At 43.6% G+C, this 19,039-nt stretch overlaps 1 protein-coding gene across 8 annotated transcripts in view; it reads right to left on the reverse strand.

Moving 5' to 3' along the window:
* Positions 1-12,270: 12,270 nt before the first annotated feature.
* The window catches only part of NFIB (nuclear factor I B), a 235,261-nt gene continuing 228,492 nt past the window's right edge, over positions 12,271-19,039 (reverse strand). For all 8 annotated transcript variants that reach the window (XM_045882422.3, XM_045882420.3, XM_054509222.2 and 5 more), the window contains one exon: positions 12,271-18,934. In XM_045882422.3, coding sequence (XP_045738378.1) covers positions 18,917-18,934 — 18 coding nt within the window. In that variant the 3' untranslated portion in view covers positions 12,271-18,916. The remainder of the gene's footprint in view (positions 18,935-19,039) is intronic.

Below are 19,039 nucleotides of genomic sequence, written 5' to 3' on the forward strand. Positions count from 1 at the left end.
TCAGTCTCCAGAATCTGACAAGTACCTGATACCCATTGAACAGTCAAGGCTGAATGCAGGAATAAATTGTAGTGATGACTTCAATAGAAATCACAAAAAAAAAAAAAATCAGATTGTAGCATATTGTGATTCAGATGTTTTCTTGGGTTTGTTAGACCGACTATAAAATATTTTACAAAAGTCTAATGGTAGAATTCTATTATAAATCAAAAGGGAATTAATTCTACATACCCAAAAGATGTCACATTCATTTTCTTGCTCGCTCTTTTTCCAGGAGTTTCCTCTAAAAGTCTGCAACTCCTGTAAAGTTTAGGGTCTTGGTTTATGAGAAACCTTCACAAGCCACCATGGTAGGCTTTTGAATGTCTAAATCACTGATTCATTGCATCTAATATGGGAACATACCTGAGCAAGAATTTTGGACACATTTTCAGATTCCTGTCACACTAACATCTCTAATAACCAATATTTATTGAGTGCTCGTGTGTGCTGATTCTTTTCTAAGCACTTTCCGTGTATTGACTCGCCTACACATCTGGAGGCTGAGGCAAGGTCCAACTCTAACTCAGGGCATTACAGAGCGTGAAGAGAAAGGAGAGAGATTATAAAGGAATTTCAGCTCAAGACCCCTAACGTTTCACCGGTCCTAGTAAGATGGTCCAAATCATTTACTTAATGTGTCACTCTAGGTCACTGGCTGAGAAGTAGCAGGGCCAGGATTTGAAAATGACCTGCATCTACGCAGCATGACTAAGAAGGCAGGCATCTACTGCCCACCAGCACGCCGGCATGCCTGGTTGGTGCGAGGACTATTTTTGCTCACAACCCAACAAAATGCCAATGTGAAAGCAGAGCTGGTGTATTCAGATAAGACATAGGTTGGTCTATCTATTACTGAGTCTATTATTTAAGGAACTCACATGGAAAATACATCTCCTGGGCGGCCCTCCCTGGTAAACCAGGTCTGCTCGCTAGCATCTGAAAAATCCGCCTGATACGCAGACCAAATATTAGCTGCAGCACTGCCCACAATACACACTGAACACAGAAGTGACTTCATTCTGAAGAGTTTTTGAAGCTACAGTAGAATTGCTTTGCAAAGAAACAAATACCAATATTTTTATTTTTTAAAAAATACTTTATTTATTTGCCAGAGAGAGAGAGAGAGAGCACAAGCAGGGTGAGCGGCAGGCAGAGGGAGAAGCAGGCTCCCCGATGAGCAAGGAGTCTGATAATGCAGGACTTGATCCCAGGACCTGAGCCAAAGGCAGATGCTTAACCAGCTGAGCTACCCAGACATCCTGACAAATACCAATATTTAAAACAAACAAACAAACAAACAAACAAAACCAAGCAGAACAGAACCCCTGAGACCAGAATGGATAACAAAGTGAGGTCAGGGAGACTTCACTTTAAACTCTTGCTTCTGCCGATTGATGAACACGAGGAGAAAGTGACTTAACCTCATGGAGCCTCCGTCTCCTGAGCCCTCCTGCTACAGATAAAGTAGCTTAACCATCTTCCAGTGAAAGCTCCTTCTAAAATTCTCGTGACCGTGGAAGATACTTTCAGCCGTGCCTCTGTCCGGGCTGGTTTTAGCACACAGGGCACTGTCTCTGGGTCTTCGGTGTAACCAGCAATCCAGCTGCCCCCCTTTGAACACTCACCCTCTGACCTTCAGGGGAGAACGGACTGGCCAAGAGATGCTCTCATGTGCTGCTCATTTGTCCCATCTTCCACGGACGAAGCGTCTCCCTCAGACTTGCTAGAAATGCATCATCTCCTTGTAATTTCTAATCCTTAGTCCTAGTTGTGCTCATTTGAACCTAACAAAACTAGTCATGCCACTGTCCCATGCGATAGAATTTCAATATTTGATGGTGGTGGGTGGTGGGTTGTGGGTGACCCAACCTTCCCGATAATACTTCCAGGTCAAATATCAAGTGTCATCAGTTTTCCTTGATACTTACTGTGCCTATGCTGAGTTTCACAGTAGCTCTTTAGAGTAGAATACAGTTTTCTAAAAATATAAGGATGTCACAGCTACATCTTTGCAACGAGAATGGAGACTTGGTCAGCCATTAGCGTGCAGCCTTCACATGCGTGTGGAATTTCACGAAGAGCACCTTAGAGGACAAAGGCCTCACGGGAGACAAAATGTCTATCATTTCGTGTGAGGCTTTCTGTTGGAGCTAATTGACCAGTTCAAAGAAATGGAGAAATCACCCTGGAAGGTTTCTTCCACTTCCTGAAAAGATTATTTTTAATATCCCCTAAATCATTCTCTGATATTGCTCCAGAAAGGAACCTAAGTAATGATTCCTTCTTCCCTCCTTCTCCTTCCTCCTCTTCTTCTTCTTCTTCCTCTTCTCCTCCTCCTCCCCTCTTCCTCCTCATCCTTCTCCTTCTTCTATTTTTTTTAAAGATTTTATTTATTTATTTGAGAGAGAAAGAGTGCATGAGTGGGGGGAGGGGCGGGGGGAGAAGCAGGCTTCTCATGAACAGGAAGCCCGACATGGGGCTCGATCCTAGGACCCTAAGATCATGACCTGAGCCGAAACCAAGGATTGTATGCTTAACTAACTGAGCCACCCAGATGCCCCCTTCTCCTTCAATTAAATTAGAAGGCTTGGAATATACTGCTTGAGCAAGATGACCAGACCACACTAGATTATGCTTGTTGGAATAAAGAATATATAAAATTTAAAGTAAGCAAAAATGCACGATTTGACGCATGACTCAGATTGAACATCATCTTTAATTATCATCGAGCTTCCATGACCATTTGGGATCCATCTGGGGGGAATGGTAACGGGCTGAGTCTCCAACAGTGATTCTCAACTGGTTGCACAGTAGATTCACCTGAGGGGCTTTTGAAACTGGCTAGGGGCATCCCCCCATGAGATTCGAATGTGTAGAGAATCACTGGCATAGAAAGAACTTGGTGACTGTGGAAGCTGAGGTCATTAGGGGACTTGGGAACCCCTCAGAGATGGAGTCCCCAGCCTCAGCAGAGAGCAGCTAATTCTGCCCATTACCAAAGAGGCGTGGTCTACGGAGCCTCTTGTCTCCTCACCAGAATGAAACCCTTGTGGCCACAGGTGACCACAGGTGACACATGCTGCTATTGACCCCAAGCAGGACAGCATCCTCGCCTCTCCTTGTATCTTCTTCATCCTTCTTTGGCTTCTCTATTTCCCCTGGGGTGGCCTTTGGCCACAGCACTAAGCAGATGAGGCCAGCTGTGGCTCCCACCATTGCAGGCCTCCTTAACACTCATCCCTCTCTAGGACTCGTCTTAGGTCGAGATAAACAGCCCAATAATAGTGTTCACAATGATGATATATAAAGCATCTTTCCTGCAGCACCAAGCTAGAAGCTTTACATCATTTCTAAAATAGTCATCATCTCCACTCTGGAGATGGGGATATCGAAGCTCAAAAGGATTATGCAACTTGACTCTGCACACGTGGCTGGGACCCAACTCTCTCTGGTTCTGGAAGCCATGTCTTTCTAGACCATACTGTTGGTCTCTAAATCTTGCCCCTTACAGAGTTTCTTTCCCCGGATCATGAAATTAAATGAAGTCCAATCCAAGAGAAAACAGCTCTGGGGAAGTGGGGAGGAAAGGCAGAGAGAACAGTGACCAGCCAATCATTCCTACTTTAGTGTGTGTGAGTTCAGTAAGCCCCGTGTTACTGCTGGTGACAAGGAGGAAGGAAGAGGAGCCGGACAGAGGGAGGGATCAGCTGGGACACTTGTGAGACCCAGAAACTGCATGGCACCAGCCATCGAAGAGGGAAGTAGAGCAGGAAGAGGGGCGGGGGTGTCCCAAGCGGTCAGATAAGGCCAAGATGAGTTAACATGTAGAAACTTTACTTTGTTTTCTCCCCCTTAGGACCTGCTCCTTCTTTTGCTCCTGCCAAGCAAAACTCATTTAACTCTTCTCAGATTTCACCAAAATCAGAGGGAAGGCCAGGAACTAAAAGGCACTGAACTGATTTCTGATTTCATAGTAACGACATCAGAAACCCGGTCAGAATGTTGGTGAGGAAGAGTCGGTAGGGAGGAGTAGGGGAGTGTGTTTGGGAGCCAGAGGTGTTTTAAGTAAGGAAAAAAATATATATATAGAAGTTAAGTTTTGCTCTGGGCTGCCCTAGGTGCCACTCTTCGAGAGCTTGGCTGGCCGGAGAAAAGGCAGCTAGGGGGAGGGCCAGCCCCTGTGGGCCAAGTTAAGCCCCAAAGCGAAAAGCCTAACTTTTGGTTTGAGCATGCAGAGGGTTTGTTCCTGAGATGGGGTCAGGTCCTTCCCTGTTCTCCTCCTCTTCTTCAGGCAAGGGGAGGCTGGTGCTCGTGCTGACAGAGACCCTCCCTGGAGACCAGATCTGCCACGGGTTCTCAGGCTCCTCCTTCAGCATCATCAGAAGCCAGCCGCAGGAAGCCAGCGGTCAGACGGACTTTCCCACAATACCCAGTTAGCACAACGTCAGGTCAGAAAGGTTCTCTGGAAGCCAATACAAACAGAGCCAGGCACATTTTCCCGGGAGACCTGACATCCAGCTCCGTTTCTCAGCCTGGCTGGTGCCCACACATCCATGCTTGTAAGCCAAACCCTGGCATTGGTTTTCAAATCTTTTTCAAGGTAATGACAAGCCTGTTCCTCAACAGGGACTTAGAATGAGGGTGATCTTGGGAATCGGAGCAGGAGAAACGCCCTCCACGACACCTGCCCGTCTCCGACTCCTGTTAGGCAAAGAGGGAGAAAAACAACATCCTGGGACATGAACAATGCCTAAGGAAGGCTCACTGGAGGAAAAGAAGCTAGAATGGGTGCTAAGGAGACAAGACTCTGAGAGTTTTAGGAAACCAAAGTTCCCTTCTCGTGGACTTTGAAATTCCACGTGACAAGCTCTTAGGGGGCACTGAGTTTGGCCTCAGCCCATAGGGCTGCCCAGTAATTCGGCTATAGAAAGACAGAAGCAAGATCATCAAAACTGATACCAGCTAATGCCTGGCACCCTTTCGGTCGACCATATACTTACTACACACTGTGATGGGTGATGTTCAAGCAGGATCTCATTTAACCCCCCACCACAACCATTTAAGGTTGGTCCCATTGTTCCCATTTTACAGATGAGGACAGTGAGGCCCCAAGGGGTTTAGTAATTCACTCAGAAGGTTTGGCTCTCTGCTGGGCACTTGTCGTACCTTGCCTCATCTATTTCAATGAACTGGAATTGCTCTCAGATGTTAGTCGTCCAGGAAATGCTGCAAGGGCATCAGGAGCCCTGTGCCAAGGAAGGAGGAAGACCCATGGAAGGAGGAAGCCACTTTTGCTTCCTCTTCTGTCCCCCGTGCAAATCATGGGGCTGACACATGGGTGTGGCCAATAAAGTTTTTTGAGAAAACGAAAGTGGTCGTCTTGGCCGCGACTCCAAGGTGAATTCTCTTCCACAACTTGGAAACCAGGAAGCCTGAGAGACTCATGTCCAAGGATGGAAAGCTTCTGTAATGTCATTAATGAAGCATAACGAATTCTATGAGATTAATAAATGTTTCGTAAGTGGATGTATGAACAAATGAATGATTTCTCTCTCGAAAGTGCTTCAGAGCGAGGCTGAGCTACATTCTGATGCTCCCTCCTGCCCGATCCCCGTATGTATTGCCCTGTCTCTGGGCCTCTGCTGAGAAGCTTTTGCCTTTAGGAGGATCAGGCCCGAAGATAAAGCTTAGCCCTGCGAGATTAGGCACCTAGGAATTCCTCATTTAAGTCACAGTAATGATTTTTTTAAAAAATGATTTTTAAGAAAATTCCAGGACATATTTTACTCTCTCATCTCTATTTATTTCTTCCAGTAAACAAAAAAGTTCAAACTAATCCAAGAACGTTTCTGTGATTCTTTTTCCTCTTTTATAGGAAAGGCCGTTCTCCAGACATACCTTCTTTAAACATAAAGGGCGTGTAATTTTCCACATTCAAGACATAGAGTTCTCTACTTGCCGGAGATGCCGAAAATAGATGCATGGTCCATAATCTCAGAGCTTTAGAACCGAGGCTTCTGTCCGAACTCACAGACCGGCCTTTTGCGAGACTGCAGGGAGTCGGCTCTCTAGCCTGGCCACGATGAACTGAGTCAGTCGGAAGGAGGTGGCCATTTTTGATCCTGAACCCCCACCTGGTTACGCCTCACCGTTGACTTCCATACCTGCCCCCAGCAATATGCGTTGGCGCGTCGCTTTGGCATGTGCAGGGCCAGGCTCCGCCATCAATGGAGTCCATTGTTTCAAAGCCAGGCACCTGCACGGCAGGCTCAAACAATGAGGCCATACCAAGAACCCCTCCTTTCTCCTCAGGGCACCCACTGTGAAAGAAAACTTGTTGAGGCCTGGAAGCCCACTTGCATCATAATGAGACTACTTGGCCAACAGTTCACCACCAACGTCTCCAGGTGAACACATGAAGATACCGTCAAAGCTCAGGTAGCCAGAAGCAAGGCCAAGGGCAAGGGCAGCAGCGTGCACGTCAGACGTGCGGACGCTCGCCTCCGAATGAATGTTAGGTGTCAAGGGCGAAGAGCGCTGCCAGGTGCTACAGTTCTGGGTGCTTTGGTTTTCACAAGAGCACAAGCACCCTCAGGCCGTCCTCAGCTTCCTAAGATCATTAGGAGCGAGACCCGATAGCCTACCCGACCCGGGGTTCAGCCCGAGCCCCAAAACACCGAATCCCACACTCACAGAGGGGCCTTCTCTGAGGTGTTAGTACTGTTAGGACTGTCCATAGGATTCGGTTTAAAAATGCTCACTTATGGGGCGCCTGGGTGGCTCTGTCGTTAAGCGTCTGCCTTCGGCTCAGGTCATGATCCCAGGGTCCTGGGATCGAGCCCCGCATCGGGCTCCCTGCTCCGCGGGAAGCCTGCTTCTCCCTCTCCCCCTCCCCCGGCTTGTGTTCCCTCTCTTGCTGTGTCTCTCTCTGTCAAATAAATAAATAAAATCTTAAAAAAAAAAAAATGCTCACTTATGACCATAAAAATGATTCCATTTAAAAATGCTTCCCTCTTCTTCATACCTTTTATTTAGCTGTTGGTTTATTTGAATTTAAATGACGTAACAAAGCGGTCATTAATGATCATGGCGTTTGTAGCCAGGCGTACCTGGGGTTTCAGCTTGGGTCCAGCACATCAAAACTGCGTGAATTGGGAGTAAATGGCTCAATCTTTGAATCTCTCTTTTTCATCTGCAAAACGGGGATAATTATAGCCAAACTATTATTGGGAATTAAATTAAATAACATACATAAACGGTTTAGCACAGACCCTGACCCCCACTCAGTAATACGTTCTTGATAGAAGGTGGCTCCCGTTCTCTGGTTTTATTATAAGCTCAGGGCCAATTAATAAAGAATCTTACGGTAAATGACTGATGACATATTGAGTTTTGAATGTCCACTTTCCCCCAAACTTAATAAGGTTTATAAATGTGAAATTGAAATGGATGACCAAACTATTAGAGCTCACACAAACCCTACAAAACAGTGAAGGTCAACGGTTGCTTTAACCTCTAATTCAGATCTGGGGTTCAGAGAATTCTAAAGTCTTCAAGTTCTGTACCATTCAAAAAAAATAAAATAAAAAGATAACCAAGTGATTTCATCGGATCACAGTTTAAGAGATATGAGAAGCAGTTTGGTCAGATGCTGTTTAAACCCTACAATTTCCCACTATTTGTTGGAACAAGTCACCCCATCCCTCGGTGCGTGCATTTTCTCACCAGTAACATAGGAATGTTATTGTTTTCTCCCTCTTGTGAGTCTTATGAGGACTAAACAAGTAGAATAGAAGTGAAATACTTAGCCCAGGGCCTGACTCAGTCATCATTCAACACATGTCAACTCTGTCCACTCTGGTATTACCGCCGACGAAGTGGTCTCCCTCTTATTTGAAACGTTTCCTGCACTCGCTATCCCGTTTGGTAGCTTTGTCACTGTGATGGGAAAAAATCTTGATATTGGTGGCTTGGTGGGGATCTTTAACACGTGCTATTAATTTGACATTTCTCCACGCAAACCTCCTTCGACCTGGATGGAGAATGGGCCCTGAGACTTCTCACCAGAGGGGCAGCCTGCAGGAACGGTGCTGCAGAGACAGAAAACAAGAAGCCGAAAGCGCAGAGCCTGGGGCAGCCCATGTGGATTTCATTAGCACCAGGTAAGGCGCTCACGTCAGGAGAGCACAGCCCAGTTTGGATTTCAGGCTACCCAGGCAAGAGGTCAAGGAGAAAATCCAAACATAAATCCAATCTGGAAAAACTGAAGATCCATTTATGTTTTATTTAGGAGGGACCCATAAATGCATCAGAAAAAGGTCTGGACATTTAGGAGTCCTTTCTTTCATCTCTGTTGGTCTCTACCTACTTCATTTATAACTCGGTGACTATGGAGGAGCTGGATCTACAATGTAACTGATAGGTTTATATTAAAATGTTTGTGGTCTTCATCCTTTCTTATGACCTATGAGCAATATTTACATTTTTATATTCTTTACTTTTTCCTAATTTAATATGATTCTTGCTTTTCCCAGGCCATGCCTCATACATTAAGATGTTTAAGATCATTAAAGGTGCTGATTACCTTCTGGTTTGTACCTGTACTTTCTCCCGAATGAAGGAAGCAAAGGAGATGATTATTTCCTTTTCTTCCCCTGCCTGTGTTCGCAAAAAAGATACACAGCAGCATTCGTCAGGCTTAGCCCTTGACTTCTCAATGTGTGTGTGTGTGTGTGTTTTGAAAACCTATCTGCAATGGAAAAGTGTTTATATTTACAAGTAGGGCAGGATATTTTTTTATCTGGGTTATAATTACCTCATCTGAGCCCTCATTTGGAACTGACAGCTCGATCATGAAATAGCCTCCACAGTAATTCACAAATACAAGTTCACGGCTAATGGGAAAGCCGAAAGTATGTACCCCCCTTTACTGCATGTTCTTAAAATTCCAGTTTACCTTTAGTTTTGCATGGAATCTTCTTTACTAGGAATCAACTCTTTCTGGACCAGAAAAATCAATTATTCTTGACTCAGCCAGTGCCATCTACTTAAGCAAGAATTATCAAACTGTTAAAGCAATGGGGATGTTCAAGTATTCTGGGTAATTTGGCGTAGTGTCTCAAACACCAGGTTGTTGACATGTTTGTGTTTTTGCAAATTAGACAAAGAACTGCAGTATAAACAGATATTGGGCTGAAATTTTGGTTGAAGGCATTTGAATTTGGATTTCTTATCATGATAAAGCTCCACACTGTCACTCCTCTTTCATGGGTCTCTGGATAGATGTCAAGTCACTTTTTTTTTTTTTTTTGTACCAACAAAGAATGTTGGTTCTGGAACAGTCAGTAAAAATGTGAGAAAGAGTAATAGGGAGACACGTGTGATCAGTACCGGGTGGATGTGACTCAGCATTCCAAGTCTCTCTGAGAAGATTCTCTTGTCCCTCTGGACCCTGTGGGGCACTGGAGTGCTGGTGGTGGGCCTGGATCCCGGGCAGCCCTCGGCCATAAACAGCGCAGGTTTCGAGCAGTTTCCTCAGGGGTCCTACAAGGGGGTGGAGGAGGCGGGGAGGGTGCCTCTGTGGGACCTGCCCAGGCCCCAGGGGTCGCTGAATGCAGATGGCCCTGCCCGGATCATCAATCCGCACCCACCCCATTTGTTCCCTCTGCCGGCTTCACCCACTTCAGCTCCCTGCCCTGCCCTGGGTTGCAGCCATTTGTGTTTTTGACCCTGGCAGTAAAAAACCGCGCACCACAAAGGCTTCCTCCACAGAATCTACCCCCCGAAGAATCATCTGTCTTAAAACTAATAGTGTAATCACTTCTTGCCAAATACGAGTTCCCCACCTCCCCTGTGCCCTCAATCTATCACTCAGGCCCTAATGTGAACTACTCTGGCCACATCAAATCCAGAGGTCCAGACTACCATGAGGGGATAGTTCGTTGACGTGGAGGACGGGACCTTTGTGGGGCAGGAGATAGTGCGAGCAGCCTCGGAGGCGCCAACCCTGAGTGGAAAGAATCATTTCGGGCAACCCGGTGGACAGGGGGTTGAAGGGAGAATGCAGGGAAGGGGATTCCAGAAAAGGGTGGGGGGCGGAGGGAAAGAGCGTTTTTTTGCTGCCTTTCTGGTGTGGTCCTATAAGGTCCTATAAGGACTCGGGGTGGGGAGCTCCTTTGTATGAAGTCTGGAAAGCCACTTATCTCAGGCTTACCCAGTCTCTCCCAGTCCATCCCAGATTTCACATCCTTATCCAGGCCCCACCTCAAGAGCAAAGAATGGAGTGTCGTGTGAGAGGTACAGATGGCTCCTGTCAGCTTGTCAGAGGAGAGAAAAGAGATCAGACGCCCCACTCTCGCCGTGGGCGTCCTCTTCCCTCAATGTCTTCAGTTCGGTTCTCATGACTTTTTTTTTCTACTCAAGAAAACTTCTATTCCTTGCAAATTCCAGTGTCTCCTATAAAATAAAGCTCCTGAGAGAGTGAACACAATTAAGAAATCAATGCTTTTCTTTCCCTACAAAGAAAGGGAAATATTGACATCACCTGGAGGGAACTTCTGGAAGCTAGGATCAGATCATGTATAGGCTTGCAGTTTCCACTCAAGGAATGGTCTCTTGGAAGGAATCTGCTGGAATATCTATCACTAGAGGTTGGCGGCCACAGCATTGAAACTAAACGGGAAAGGAAGCCTCGTGATCTCCGACCAGCAGCATCTCAATTATTTTACACAATCACAACAGAACAGACAAAAAAAAACAAAACCACCAACCCCACCATTGCCAATAACAATAGTTCGTGTCCTTATGTGCTCGCTGTGAAAGCAGTGATCTAATTAATCCATTCGTTCCTGACATATGTGTCACACGGTCTAATAATAATAACAATAATTAATAATAGTAATAGTAATAATCAGTAATGTGTACCAGGCTCTATAAGAGCTTTACATAAACAATCTTACCCTCTCGACAGCCTAATGAGACAGGAACTCTCAACAGTGTCGAATTTTACAGAGGAGGGAACTGAGGCCAAGAAAGTTTATGTACCTTGTTACACAGCTAGTCCTGCCGTTCCCAGCATTTGAAGTCCTGCAGTTTCCCTCCAGAGCCTGGACTTCAAATTGCCACAGCACGGTCTCCCTCCCCAACAGCCATCGCGATGTCTTCTGTCCCTAAATCCTGATCGACGCCAACGAAGCCCAACATTTTAACAAAGTCAGAAAGTCTCTCTAAAGGTAAAAAATTTCATTTCACTTCTAATCTCCTCAAACTATTTCCCGAGATATCTTCATCTTCTAAGACACCCAATTTCCGTCTCCCGTGGAACCTTCCAGAACACTCCTTTCTTCGCGTAGATCGTAGTCAACCATTTCCACACACCCCTACATGCTGCAGCGGGGAGCCGCTCAGGGGCCTGAGCCGCCAATCAGACGGTCGGCTCTGTCTCACAAGCCTTTGATTGGAATGGTCAAATTCCAGGCATTTTTATCTCCCTCTTTTCAACGAAGCTTGCATTGTTTTTTGCTTCATTTGTGCACATCACTCAGATAGATCACAAAACCATACGGGCTCGTTCCTTTTCAATTAGCTAGTCTTGAACTCCAGCTGACTCCATTCAGAAACGCTGCGTTCGTTCCACGGGGCCTGGGGATTCAAGACCCCATCCTCCCAAATGTGTGTCACACTTCCCTGTGAGTAAGGGACACCCGCCTGCTTGCCCAGAGCAGTCGCACTGCTTCGTGCAAGCCTCAGGTGCTGTTCCTCTCCAGGCATCGGGGGCAGAGACTCTGCTCCTCCGGGCCTCGCGTAAGCACTAAACCCTCAGCCGCGGGGTGGCCCGGGGCTTACCGCTCCCGCCCGGTACGTGCTGGCGGCCCGGTGCTTTTCGCCCGGGGGGACCACAGTCCGCTTATCCGGGCGCACGTTCCCTCCGCCCTTCCCGGCGGGTGGCGCCCGACATTCTAGAACCGCACCTGCATTTCAGAGCCCGGGGATGGCCGTACCAGTCGGAGGCGCACGGAGGGCGTACACGTCTCGCCCCGCGCCCAGCGTCGAATCGAAGTCTGGAACGGAAAGAGTCCCCACCCCGACGCCACGAAATGAAACCAGTGCTACGACCCTCCCAAGTCGAAGGACCCAAGTCGGCTTCCGAGACCCTACTGACCCCCCAGCACTGACGAAGGGACAGCGGCCGGAAGAGGTCGAGGAGGAAAACAAAACATGAGGCCAGAGTCTGTAGCATAGCTCATTTTATTGTTTAAACAGTTTTTGCATAGGAAATATATCCGCTTCCAGTAATTGACTGCAGTATGAGCAGCTGCTAGCAGTATAGGCTGGATATAACAGTAACAATCACATTAAGTCAAGCTTGATTTACACCAGTTTAAAACTTGCGGCAACTGAGTTCATTTGCAACCCACAGAAAGTACCCAAAGAACGTCATCCTCCAACCGGGCATAATAAAACCTTCGCTAACGTTCTGGCCCAGTCTGGGGCTGATCCCAGAGGTCTGAACGCCAGAAATGAAGTAACTGTCATATGATACATCCTACTGCTAAAGGTCTGTAACACGGACATTGTGCCTGTGCCTCCTTTTTAAAAAATTTAATTAAGATACAAGGTTCTGTATTTACGGCCCGTGAGGACGTAATGCCAAAAGTTTTAAAATGGATCAACCCTGGTGTGTAGCTAGCAAGCAATAACTGACTACTCGTCACCTACAGTTGTACTAAATGTATCTAAAGAAACACACAGTCCTACAAAAGTTGTTCTCAGAGAAATATCATTGAGGTGGGGGCACCTCTTCCCAGGATGCTAAAAGTTCTATATGATATAAGCACAAATTAACAGCTTGATGAAGACATAATCTAATGCAGCTTGGAGAAGCCTATGCCTGGGATATAGTGACCCCTCACATTCTACAATGGTGTAGAGATTTTTTTTTTTTTTTCCAAGAAAATGTCATTTGAAACATATTTACAACTGAACTCAACAGAGACTGTGAAATTGAACAGGCACTGCTCATTTGTTTGAGTTTTTTGGTAAACATTTTGCTGGTTTTTTTTTTTGTTTGTTTCTTTCTCGTTTTGCATCAACTTTTAATCAGTCCATGCAACTTCAATGCCCTCGATGAAGAATGCATAATAAGCCATACTTCTTTAAAAAAAAAAAAAAGACTTCCTTCTGCATAAAGAGATATATTTGCCACATCAGTCCCTGTAGCACAGTTTTCAAGACCATTCTGTCAAAAATACAGTAATACAAGACGGCTTTAGTGTCACTAGCTTACTCTGCTCTTGGCGTGTGGAGGTCGCCTTGTGTCACTGGTAACTGCCATCATGCTAGAGTTGTTCTCAGAGGCTGAGTCTAGCATCTGGGTAGGCTGGTGGCACTGAAGCTCTTTTCACAATCTCAACATACATTTGAATTGCAACACACAGATATTTCTAAAGAGTATTAACTAGTGAACCCTTTTATTATTAAAAAAAAAAAAACAACTACTTACAACCATTGAAGAAAAAATTGCAACAAAAAAAATGTAAAAATTGACCGTCTCCAACTTGTCCCCTTTACTATTAACAATGTAACCAACAGATCTGTGGCACGGACACAGTACAAAGAGTTGTCATGGCAATAAGTTTGGCTGATGCAAAGGTCATTGTGCAGGGTCAAAGGGCAAAGATCAGTGGTCCATGCTATCCCCCAACTGCAGTGCTCCACCCCACCCACACAATTTTTAAGGAATTCGAAAAAACAGGGGAACTACCAGAAAGTGCAAAATATGAAGAAGGCAGCTTTCAGCTCCTTCAGCATGGAGTAAAACATTCAATTTCGAGTTCGAGCTTTTACTATTGAACTTGAATAGCCTGCACATTAAAAAAAAGAACGAAAGAAAGAAAAAAGAAAGAAAAAGAAAAAAAAAGTTTTCTATCGAAACCCAATTTTTTAAAGTCCAGGAAGCATGCAGCTGGTTAATGTTAACAAAAGACCTTGACAGGAACATGTAAACTATATTGAATGTCATGCTCGGGGCCTATCTGCCAGCAATATTGTAGAGTTGTTTCATTAAAAATGAATACTGTACACTGAATATGGGATAACTTTCTGCAGCCTTCATCGTTTCACACGGTACCTAGATTTTGAATCTAGGGACAGCACATGTCCTAGTGTCCCACCACTGAAGATGTCCCTGTGCAATCTCTTTTGTTGAGTCCTTATGAAGCTACCAGTCCCAAATCCAATACTCTGCTCCCTGAGGACACGTTATGTGAGACATAGCACTGATTTCGTTTTCTGCCTATCCCGAATGCTCTGTGAAACTTAACCTTAAATACCATCACGTAACAATCACAAAAACTTTTGCTAAAGGCCGTATATACTAATAAAAAGACAGCGGTGCTTCGGACATTCTGAAATGCTCTGAAAACCAACTTTCCCAATACTAAATACAACAAAATAACCTTCATAAAATATAACTTTTCTCCATTTACACTTTTTTAAAGGATTAGTAGCCTATGCTTTTCAAGCACAAGCATCTGTGAAATAACTCCTAACATGGACAGATTTTTTTTTTTTAATACATAACTTAAGAGGCTGGAGAGTTTTAACTCAAGTCCAGTCTCTAGACAAGGAATATTCTTGTTTACTTTAAAAATGGAAACAACATATAGTTCCATTATAATTGTTAAAAAGTTAGCTTTACAAACATGGGAATTTTAATTTAAAAAAAAATTCTTAACAAAACTATACAGTGTACAAATTACTGTCTACAAGGTAGGCGGTTCATTAAGAAGATCTTTCGCTCTTCTTGCTACTTTGCAGCTTCACAGATTCATTCACATATTTTTTTTTTAATGGAGCTGCCCACCTGAACATTACCCCATAACTATATTGCTATAATTAAGATTCTTGCCATGTCTTTATGTACAGTCTCCTTCACTGCCTTTTATTTACTTATTCATTTTATTTTTTTTCCCTTAGACAAGCCTCCAACGCTCATGTCACTCCAGAGGAAACTTCAGAGGCACTGTGAGTGGTGGCCGCAAAGCCACGCAAAGGGACAGCTAAACAGCGCCGCCGCCGAACACACAGGGGGGCAGGTGACCTCCTGATGCCCTTGGGTGACCTTCGCCATCCTGAAGCTCTGCAGTTCTGGGGAAGAGAGGGGCGTGCAAGATCTGCAAGAGTGGGGCCCTTAGTCAGAAGATATACTTCCTGGTAAAAGAGGAGGAGGCCGAAAAATGGGATTTGAGATTTTCTACAGATAGTAGTATCTTTAATAGTTTTCTCACAAAAGGAAAGGAGAAAAAAAAATGGATTAAAAAAAAAACCAAAAAGCAACACTTGAACTAGGCCTTTGTATTCAAGAGGCAGGCAGGAATACCCACAGTGTGTAACTGACTTAGCTAGAACTGCTCATTCTCTGGCAAAAAAAAAAAAAAAAAAGACAGAGAGCGAGTCTGCCCTTAAAAAATACTGCGAGTCCTGTGAGGTTCGATTTGTTCACCTACTAGGTCAAAGATACATGAAGAGCTTGGCTGAGATGAGCTGTTTCGTATCAGGGTAAGTATCACAGAAATGATTGGACTTACTTTCCAACTTGCGTGGCTAGGATCCTGCTGTGCTATTCGGCATGGGGGCTATCAGACTGAATGGGCTAATCAAATACAATTCTAGACCCATAAGCATTGTTCTAAAGTATTCATTATTAAATCATATGCTGTTGAGAACAATGGACAGTTTATTTTATTAGGCCGTGGCCTGGGGGAAGGGGGTCAGGGGGCTCCTCAAGACAGCCCTCCATGTGTCACTAATTCTGAAAGATTTTCCTTCTAGTAATGAATTGCCTCAATGGGACTGGGGGGCTGGGGGAGGGGTGTAAGAGCAAAATAAAACCAGCTTCCCTTCACCCACTACCCCTCAGGGGAAACTAAATCAAATATGTATTTGAGGCACCATCCCTTAAAAAAATCCCATCAGCATCTAATGGGCTTAATTCGTCCACAGGAACATTAATTTCTGAAAATTCTACATTTCCCTTCTGCTCTGGTTCTCCGTTTAAAAGGGCAGGTAAAATGAAAACGTAACAAGATTTACTAAATTTTTTGTTCCTTAAAAACTGAACTTTGATTTTAATCTAGAAGTCCAAATACATTTAATATAGCAATCCTCTGGATGTATTAAAAAAAAAAAAAAAACCCAAGTGCACTGCCATCCATTTGAAGTAGTGAGTCACAGGTAAATCATCCACTACCATCAACGAAAGGAAGAAATGGGGGAAGAGAAGTGGTGGAGAAAGAATGTGGGAGCACTCCCTCCGCTGGATGATGGGTTTTTTAGGAGAAAACAGACTCATGTGTTAAACCCCCAAAGCGTGAAACCTCCACTATGTGGATTCTTCCACCAATATTTTTGCCAAATATGAGACAGGCTCACTCTCCACTGTGAATCCGGAACTTTCCAGAAAAACTACCACCACCACCACCACCACCACCAAAAAAACCAAGAAACAAAACAAAACAAAACAAAACAAAAAAAGATATGACAGTTTGTTTTAAGCCAAGTCTGCCTCCAGGAGAATTTTTTGTGTTCACTTGTTCTTACGATTTCTGTTGTTACAAAAACCAGAAAGGAGTTCAGCTTGCACCCCAGGTGGGAAGTTAGAGAAGGGGGAACCTGTGTAAGTTGAAGTTTGTCACAGTAGACAGAACAGTCGATTTGCAGCCCAGGCCCGTCTCAGGGTGCCCTGCTTCACAGCTACACTGTAAAGTGTTAAAAATCCTCCCACCCACCCCAGAATATATATATATGTATATTAAAAAAAATCCCCTGTCCATCTCTCAGTACACAAAGGACCTCATCACACTGCAAAAATAGCAGTACCCACTTTGGTCAATTAAAACAAACAAACAAAAAAAAGCATACATTATTTTTTGTTTAAATCTGTGTACTTACCTATAATAACCAATACAGCTAAAAGCACTACCTACATATAGGCAAAACTTGGTATTGCATAATTCGTATAAATTTGAAACCCCTCCCCCCCAAATATTAATTGGAAGATGAAAAACATGAAAGGTTAATAGAAAAAACACCAAAATACTGAAAATATTGCTGGTCGATTACAATTTTTAAGCGGCAACTATACACAGCCATGATATGCTTTATAAATGTGAGATAAAGGTATAACTGTCTAAAAAATCCATGATGTCACACATTTTTCTTCGTCTGGAGTACAAAATATTTTGTCATAAAAATGGTAAAGATTTAAAATGATAATAAATGCAGCAAAACAAGTGTAGTGATGTCACTTTTTTGTTTTTTTTTTGTTTTTTTTTGTTTTTAGATTTCAAGGCAAGGCACGTAATGTGGACATTATATCTTCGTGCAAATTAGGATTACTGGAAAGAGTATTTTTAATTAAAATTTTAAGAGACATAGAGGCAAAATGTGTCTGCCCATGCACACTACAGATCTGTCAATACAAGAAATTTGTTGAACAAGGCTAATGTCTGAAAGCACCATGCAAGTTTTCAGCACCCTCATTATATCTGTTTTCTCAAGAGTGCGTTTTTATATCCTACACCCTGGCGTTCCCAGTTTGTAAACTGTACGCTTTACCCTTGTGACATGGATTTGCCTGCCTCTTTGTCTCTGTAATGCAGATTTTATAGAACCTTTTGTACGTACACCCTATGGGTTCTTGATGCAACCAGTAATTTTAAATAAATAAATCCTACCTCCAAGGAGGCTGCAGCTAAACCAACATAAGTGCTGTGTTTTCATTAATTTTTTTTTTCTCAAGCACATGATTTGTCTTGATTTAATGCCTTTTTAATGCCCTCAAAAACTGAGGGGAAAATAAATTCGTTCAAAATTATTTTAAATTCTTTTTAATCCCCTCAATTTAGAGTCCAAGGGCTGAAGGACTTATAATCATGATTCCCCTTTAGATATAAATTTATAAATTGCACTTGCCTCTGTTAAGTGTTTCTTTTGTGGGGAAAATATTATATTAATTTTTACTGTTGCATGCAGAGATAACACTTCACCTACATAGAGGCATTTCTTCCATAGAGCCTTTGTGTTCAAACTGTTTTTTTTTTCCTTTTTTCTTTTTTTTCTTTTTTTTTCTTTTCTTTTTTCTTTTTTTTTTTTTTTAAGGTTTCAAACTGGGTTACACACTGGAAAAGGCTGGGTTAAGGGCCAAAATTTAATAAATCTGTACTGATAACTAAAGGCTACAGAGATTTTATATATATATTTTTTTAACTTTTAGAAATCAGAGTGCTTAGAAAATGGCTGGCTCATGGCTCGGTCACCCAGCACGTCTGATGCCGCCTCCTAGCCTTCGTTGGTGAGATAACCAGGAATAGTGATTCCATGCGTAAACAACAAGAATACTAAACCAATAAAACTAGCTTATCATGCAAATATTAAGGCATCTAGAAAGTCAGTTAAAATATATTGTCATAGAGACAGAACATCTATTTCCCAGCGGACTTCATGTAACAAAGGCTACGTACGTTGCAGGGGCTGCGATCTACCATCAGCAAAATATCATCGACCCTTTTTTATGTCATTACAGTTTCAACCTTAAGGGAATTAGTGATTGTAAGTGCTGCAATTGCTGGTCTATATATCTTCTTTCTTCAGTTGCTTTCCTTTCTCCCTTTTGTTTGTTTTGTTTTGTTTTGTCCAGTCTTCCTCTTTTCCTTTTTTTTTTTTTTTTAAATTTCTTAAACTACTGTTGTATTTCATTTTCCTTCAGTTGCTCGTTTCTGCTTGAAGGAAAGGTTCTCCGATTATGTTCAAACCGTAATTTTGGACATTTGCCGGTAGGATGGGTGTCCTATTTGATACTTGGAAAGGAACCAAGCTAGCCCAGGTACCAGGACTGTTGACAGGAGAGGAGCAGGAGGGAGGGAAGAGAAAAAGAAGAAACACAATGTTAACATCTACAACGATATTAGAAATATAAATTCCACAGGCATCAAATTAC

The sequence above is a fragment of the Mirounga angustirostris genome, unplaced genomic scaffold (genome assembly GCF_029215605.1).
Source record: "Mirounga angustirostris isolate CCGP_5_RB_7025 unplaced genomic scaffold, mMirAng1.0.hap1 SCAF_15, whole genome shotgun sequence".
Lineage (NCBI taxonomy): Eukaryota > Metazoa > Chordata > Mammalia > Carnivora > Phocidae > Mirounga > Mirounga angustirostris.